General features: G+C 40.9%; 1 protein-coding gene and 1 pseudogene across 3 annotated transcripts in view; one reads left to right on the top strand and one right to left on the bottom strand.

The window, feature by feature from the left end:
• Positions 1–514: 514 nt before the first annotated feature.
• On the bottom strand, positions 515–1,526 carry LOC310799553 (E3 ubiquitin-protein ligase TRIM47-like; annotated as a pseudogene). The gene is made up of 2 exons: positions 1,179–1,526; positions 515–1,121 (listed from the first exon to the last, which is right to left on the bottom strand). The product of its transcript is annotated as an E3 ubiquitin-protein ligase TRIM47-like (transcript).
• Positions 1,527–4,799: 3,273 nt separating this feature from the next.
• Positions 4,800–7,628, top strand: part of tspan11 (tetraspanin 11) — a 29,220-nt gene continuing 26,391 nt past the window's right edge. For both annotated transcript variants that reach the window (XM_083656088.1, XM_083656087.1), the window contains exons 1-2: positions 4,800–4,896; positions 6,098–6,210. In XM_083656088.1, the coding sequence (XP_083512214.1) occupies positions 6,124–6,210 (87 nt within the window). In that variant the 5' untranslated portion in view covers positions 4,800–4,896; positions 6,098–6,123. The remainder of the gene's footprint in view (positions 4,897–6,097; positions 6,211–7,628) is intronic.

Genomic DNA, 7,628 nt, shown 5'->3' with positions numbered 1-7,628 from the left:
TCATAGAAAGAGACTCCCTTACTATAGTCCACAAAGACCCCCACCTTATGGAGCTTTTCTCTCAGTGTGATGTTAACCCTGGGTTTTTCATGTGCTTGATATTCTCCGTCATCCAGCCCAAAGACCCAAAATCCATGTGAAACTTTATGTGTTGTCTCCCCCTTTCTATCAACGGACTCATTTACCACTCCGACAACCAACTCAGTCTTTCCCTTCACCTGCAGCTCATAGTAAAACTTCCCTGTTGTGAACCCCTCCTTTGCCAAAACATCAGTATATATGGCAAATCTCTTTGGATTGTCAGGAACATTCTGTCTCGTCTTTACATGTGTCACTTCTTTTCCCATCCTGGGTTAGGACGAGTTCACATGCTGTGTCAGGGTCAAAGGTCAGGTCCACTGCATGTTCTTTCATTCTTTTCAATTTGATCTCAGACAGCTGGTCCATTTCTTGATCAACTATCTCTTTTAGCAGAAACAGAGCACCTTTCACTGTCCCGACAGACACATTACTGTCAACAGCAATTTTCTTCCAGTCCTTTGTCTAAAGGAGAGCACATGATGGAGAAGCTCTGGAGAAAAAGATGGTGGTCCTCGGTCTGTAACAGTCGCTCAAACTCGGTGCATCTCCTTTCCATCCTCAGTCCTTTGATAAAGCCCTCTGCCTTTTGCATTGGAACTCCGTGCCTCTCCTCGATCACCTCCATGAGCTCAGCCTGACTTTTCTCAATGGAGTGGATCAGATCAGTGAAGACCTGCACGCTGGCTGCTTTCTCTTTCTCCGCTTCTCTTTGGCTGACATCCAGTGAGCTTTCATACTCACTGATCTTCTCAGACCGTGACGCTATCATCTCCTGTACTTTTACCATGCACTGTCTCATCTATTTTTGCTAGCACTGCTTCATACTCTTCCTCAAGCGATACAACATCATGACCCTTATGGTCGGTTTTAAAGCACAAGACACAAATACAGGTCTGGTGAGTCCTGCAATACAGTTCTGTCAGCCACTTGTGCTTCTTGCACTTCCTTTCATCAAGGCTCCTTACTGGGTCTATCAGAGTGTGGCTCCTCAAGCCTGCAACTCTGTGATGAGGCTCCAGGTGCACTTCACACAGAGAAGCCTGCACCTCTGTGATGAGGCTCCAGGTGCACTTCACACAGAGAAGCTATAGGCACACCACACAACATTTAAGTGCCTCCCTTGACCTTTAAGTCAGAGCAAATATCGCACAGCACATGCACTTGTTCAGGAGATGGCAGGTCTGGAGTCGAGGCTTTCACTTGAACTGACTTCTTAAACTGAACAGCTAACTCAGACACAAAAGTATTGACTTGCGGTTCAGGCCTTGTGGCAAATGTTCTCATACACAATGGGCACTGGCAAATGTCATTGTTCTCCCAATACATTTGGATGCATATTTTGCAGAAGTTGTGTCCACATAATGTTGTGACTGGCTCAGTAAACACATCCAGACAGATGGAACACAGGAAGTGCTCTCTGAAAGCAGACTGCCTGCACTGGCCATATCTGGACAACATACACTTACAATATTTAACTCCAATGGGTTCAACTACGTGTGGTTTGACAAAATAGGTCAACAGGCATCAGTGATGCTATGACATCATCAGTTGCCACAATTACTCAAGTGACATCACTGATGACATCACTTATGACATCATCAGTGATTTATGACATCACTGATGACATCATCAGTGGGACAGAAATGTAAACAGAGATAGAACAGAGAGAGAACAGAGATTGCCCACATGCTCCCTTTTATAGGAAAAGGATGCTTATTTTTACTTGGTCAAACCAAGCAATTCAGCTATATTTAGAAACAGGAGAGACCAACATTTTCACTCGGCCAAAACATATTTCTTTTTTTTTGCCCTAGTGAAATGTTATATGGTCTCTCCTGATTAACTGTACAAACAGCCCACTAATCAGCCTGCTAACCAGACAGCCAAGGAGACAGATGTTAGCTGCTGTGGGATGATGAATGTAACTGAATGAGAAATTGAATTGAACTTTTGCAGTATCAAATCAAATGCATGTATAGTACCAGCAATACTGTTGGCCAGTGGAAGCCTTTGTTCATTTTCCATAGTCTTTTTTTCCACAGGCTACTCTCTCTCTCTCTCTCTCTCTCTCTCTCTCTCTCTCTCATTCTCTCTCTCTCACTCTCTCTCATACACACACACACACACACACACACACACACACACACACACACACACACACACACACACACACACACACACACACACACACACACACACACACACACACACACACACACACACACACACACACACACACTCTCATTCTCTCTCTCTCTCTCTCTCTCTCTCCCTCCACTGCACATCATGTTTGCTTTCTCTTCAGTCAGTTTGCCTTTGACTTGCATGCTCAAGCCCTATTCCCACGCTGCCTGCATTATAGAGCTTAGCAGGCTACAAAGGAAGAGGTGTGATAAAACTAACTATCGCAGAGTGGACAGAGAGGCACCTGCCAGGCATAGATACAACTATCACAGAGTGGACAGAGAGGCACTGGCCAGGCATAGAAATGAGCTGGCTTATTGTTTAGCCTATTGCTCTAATTTCTCTTTCTCCTCTACCATGTAAAATAATGTATTCAAAAGTGAGAAACAGGACACACTCCAAATTCCTACCTATAAATCTCATTGTCTTTATGTTCTGGGTGAATCCTCTTTATTGGTGAGATCTGGACTTGACAGATGGCATCCTCCCCTAAGTAATGCTGTTTTGGTAGACTTACTAGACTGATTGTCACCAGGGCAGGTGAGTGCAGAGTTTATTCCCCTGCAGACCTCCATCTAGTCCTAATGGCTTACTGGCTTATTGACTTACTGAGGTGGAAAAAGAGGTAAATACACAGAGAGTAGCCTGTTTTTGCAAGAGAGGAAGTCTTGCCCTGATGATCTGATGATTACCGAAAACACACACACACACACACACACACACACACACACACACACACACACACACACACACACACACACACACACACACACACACACACGCACGCACGCACGCACTCACGCACACACACACACACACACACACACACACACACACACACACACACACACACACACACACACACGCATTGGTCATTGTGAGCTGGGGTGTTATGAAGCATTAAAGATGCAGGTCTATCTGCTGCTCTTTGGGACATGTATAGAGAGTAATCACAATCACCACTAAAATACTATAATGGTCTGAAAATGTGTGAAAATGTGATGTGATATGGCTTTTAATGCATACGACAGTATTACAGCTGCTTTCAGAAAAAAATCAACAATCTTACAATTTTCCTTAATGTCTGTTGTTATTGTTCATTCCTATATGCACACGCCTTACAGGGCTCTCTTGCAAAAGTCACATATCTCAATGAAAACAAGCTGTTAAAGGTATCCATTCCTCTGGCGTCATGGCTTATTCCTTGAAAAGCGTATTTATTTACAAATTAGTTAAACATAAAAATAAAATAAAATTTTGCATTTTGGGTATGCGGTTGCATTTCTTGGATAACTGACTAAAAAGGCAAACAATGCCAGACAGTCAAATCAATCAGCTCTCTGCTGAAATTACCAAATTAGCCTCTCCCCTGGCTTCGGGGTCATATAGGTCCCCAGTTCAATCAGTAAGTAGGGTACTTTACATAATGAAGAGCGATTTGAGAATTGATTGTCTGTCTTTCTCTACCGCTTGATTGGAATAACTAATGCATGAGATGTATTTTGGTCCAAATCAAGGCTTGCATATTATCACCAATGAATTATTTCAATAATTTTGCAGAAATAGTTTCAGGATAGAGTTAACCTGTAGAATAGAGTTATAGTCAGTGTAAAAAGCATAAACAGCTACTCTTGTAATATGAGTAAATCAACTCTTCATTAGGCCTACATAAAAACTGGAAAATGTGAATACTTGATAATAGAAACGCATTCATTTTGTTCTAGCCATGTTTTCTAAAGGTGTCAGATCATGAACTTTTTCATGTGAAGCACAATTAAATTGATACACATTAGGCCACAAATGCCCTAGGGGCTATGGTAATCTAGCTCTTGTCTATTCATTCAATCAGTTCTATTCTATGCCTTTTGAATCATTCCTTTCACCCAGCCCACATTGACCTTTTATTATTTCCACCCCTTGCTTTTCCACAAGTTCCCAAGTTCGCATTCGTGTTGCCTTCAGGTGCTGTCAAAAATATAATGACTATATTTCACATAAAGTGGTAATCGAGGATTCCTCCTGTTGCCAAAGTGTGACATTTAGGTGGCGTTGTAAGGGAAGCTGTGTGGACAATTGTTGGTGTCTTTCGCTTTCTATGTAAAATAGCTAATATTGTTGCAAATTGCAGGTTTCTGTTTTCATCTGTCCCCCATACACAACTTGATTTGGCAAATAATTAATCATACCAGTTTCACATTTTGTCCTTAGGCACTGCAGCACAACATAATCTTGCGATAGCCTACTTCATGCGCTGCAGCCTACACTAAAAATATATTTAAAAATCAATCAATCAATCAATCAATCAATCAATCAATCAATCAATCAATCAATCAATCAATCAATCAATCAATAAAAAGATACAGTGCTCATGTTATTATTTCTGACCAAATGCACTTGACAGCGCTACGAGTCGTATTGTGGACTGTATGTATATGGGCTTCGTTCTGGAAATTAGGACTTTACAAGGAGCACTTGAAGGCAGCATTCGCTCAAACAACCTGCCGGACGCACAGAAAGTAACAAGCTTGACCGGACAAAGGTACAACAGTGCTGCAGTGCAGTAGCCTACACTCCGACCTGACGGGAATAGCGAATAGCTACAGTACGAGTTTATTGTTCCAAGCTGTGACGGTGAGTAGGCTGCTCAGGAGGCGAAAACATATCTGCAACACCAAGGTAATTCGGTAAAACTCTGTCCAGTCCTGCACACCAACGACGCAGGTGGAGAGATTTTTTTTTCGGGACGCTTGGCCACCCCATCCTGAAACGTTACAGGAAAGTTTGGGAATCAAACGCATGATGTAGCATAGTATACTGAACGCTTGGCATCTCTGTGTATGATATTTATTGAAGGGTATCTGTGGCCAAAGTCCGAAAGTATCCCATGCCTGACGGTGGCTAGCGTTACGTTAGGCCATTAATTCCCTCAGGAAACCATCGTCGCAGATAATAATGTTGTAACACGTTACGTAATGCTAGCTACACAATACAGCGATTCTTTTTTTGTTTTGTTAAAAAAAATACAATATATGGTAGTTACATGATACATCAATAATAAATATCTGGTAAACTGGGAGAGAGAAGGGATTCTATCTAACGTCACGCCCTCTTCCGCATTTAGGATACGAACCAAGGCATTTCATCTGCCATTCACTTTTCCATCTGACATTTAGTAAAACGCTTATAAAAAAATAGTTCTACTTGGTCAAACCAAGCGATTCAACTATTTAGAATCAGAGAAACAATAACATTTAACTCGGACCAAAACAAAAAACAACAGTAAACGTTTGATTTTTTTTGTTTCGGTCCGAGTGAAATGATATTGCCCTGCATTTCATTCAGAAAATTGAAAATAATATTTCTCTCCCCTTGGTCCATTGATGAATTATGGATACCCTACTACAGATCTATTTGATGGGACTAAGTGCTTCCCACCTTTTATTTACAGTAGCGAAACTGTACACTCAATTAAAGATTCATACCTTGATCTTTATATAATGGTGCTATTAAAAATTTACCATGGTGGTTTGTGTATAACAAGAGGAAATGATGATTGTAAATTTGGATACTGTCAGAACTAAGAAGTTTCAAATTGCAAATTCATAAAAAGAAAGTAAGAAAAAAGTTAAAATTTAATAAAAGTTTCAAGTTGAAATACTTTATACAACATCTTTTCTTCAAATCCTGTGTTTTTTATTTATTTATCTTGTATTATTGTGTAAATGTTACTTTAACTATGCATCTTTACACTTTAGCTGCAAATTTGCACGCCGTTTATATAATCCTCCTGTACTCAGGACTAATCTGCCTTTTTGGTGGTGTTTTCTCCCAGAACTGATTTGAACCAGAGGAAGGAAGATGTCGGCGGTGTACAAAGATGACCAAGAGGACTGGCTGACTGTGTGTCTCAAGTACCTGCTATTTGTTTTCAACTTCCTCTTCTGGGTGAGTGGTGACTGGCCATATACAAAAACCTAACTGACAAGCCCTTTACCTAAACAACTAGTACTGCCAAGGTTACACTTTGCATTCACTTTGCTTACAACTTGGGGCTATGTCCACATTATTGCGTTTTGAAATGAATCCGCATGTTTGTGCCTTGCGTCCAGTGTATCTGACCCCTGAAGACGGAGACCTGAATACGCTACTGACCCTGCATTGCTTGGAATACTCCGGGGTTGTGTTGTAGGGTGGACAGGTGGAAATGGAGTCCTTTGGAAAACGATCAAGTTTACATGCTATTGCTTACACATAATGTTTAAGTAGGAAACTAGTTTAGAATACATGCACACAAAGGGCAACATTTACTGCAACCATTTACTGTTAGAAACTGAGTACAATTACAAACACATTATTAAACCATGAATCAAACCAATAACTAACAGCAGTCAATGTCAACACAACCTTGTCATACTTAGCAGTTACCTAGTGTTTCTGTAGTGATTACAAAACATTTAAAATATATACACATTACCAGTCTGAATATTAAACTGAAGCTCCCTGCGCTGTCTGTGCCAAACTCCCTTTAAGAATTATGACATAATAAAACATTTCCTTACGTGTCCGTAAAAACACATAACTGTAGAAACACAAGATAAAACTCGTCATATGTAGACAGTGTTCTTGTCAATTCGGCATCAATATAATCCATAAAGATAAACGAGAAAGATGAGAAAAAGACTGACTTAAGACAGCTCAGACTGAGTTTTTATTTTTATTTTATTTTTATTTAACCTTTATTTAACCAGGTAAGTCATTAAGAACAAATTCTTATTTACAATGGCGAGTTTTATCCATTTAGCTTAGCAACCAACCAACCGAGTGGTCGGACAATCTGTCTTCTGTTTACACGGCACGCACATCCTCAGTGTACTGTATGTGAATGGTCATGTGAAATGCATTTTCAGGCCTGCCCTGTTCGCATAGACAAAGATTATTCCTGAAAAGCAGCTGAAACGCATATGTGGACGATAGTGTCTTTATTTTCAATACGCCGGCTAAGAATAAACCATGTCCAGACGACCTAGTCTGGACATGTCCAGACGACCTAGTCTGGACATGGCCTTGTTCTTAAATTAAGCTATGAGGGGGCCATGTTCTATCCATCGTTACGCTGTAGAAAATATGAGTGGTGGGGGGGCATGTTCTATCCATCGTTACACAGTAGAAAATATGAGTGGTGGGGGGCATGTTCTATCCATCGTTACGCTGTAGAACATATCAGTGGTGGGGGGGGCATGTTCTATCCATCGTTACACAGTAGCAAATATGAGTGGTGGGGGGGCATGTTCTATCCATCGTTACGCTGTAGAACATATGAGTGGTGGGGGGGGCATGTTCTATCCATTGTTACACAGTAGAAA

Source organism: Poromitra crassiceps (assembly GCF_964638095.1).
Source record: "Poromitra crassiceps genome assembly, chromosome: 2".
In the NCBI taxonomy this organism is placed as follows: domain Eukaryota; kingdom Metazoa; phylum Chordata; class Actinopteri; order Beryciformes; family Melamphaidae; genus Poromitra; species Poromitra crassiceps.
Note: the sequence above shows the minus strand (reverse complement) of the source record. Positions and strands in the feature narration are given on the sequence as shown.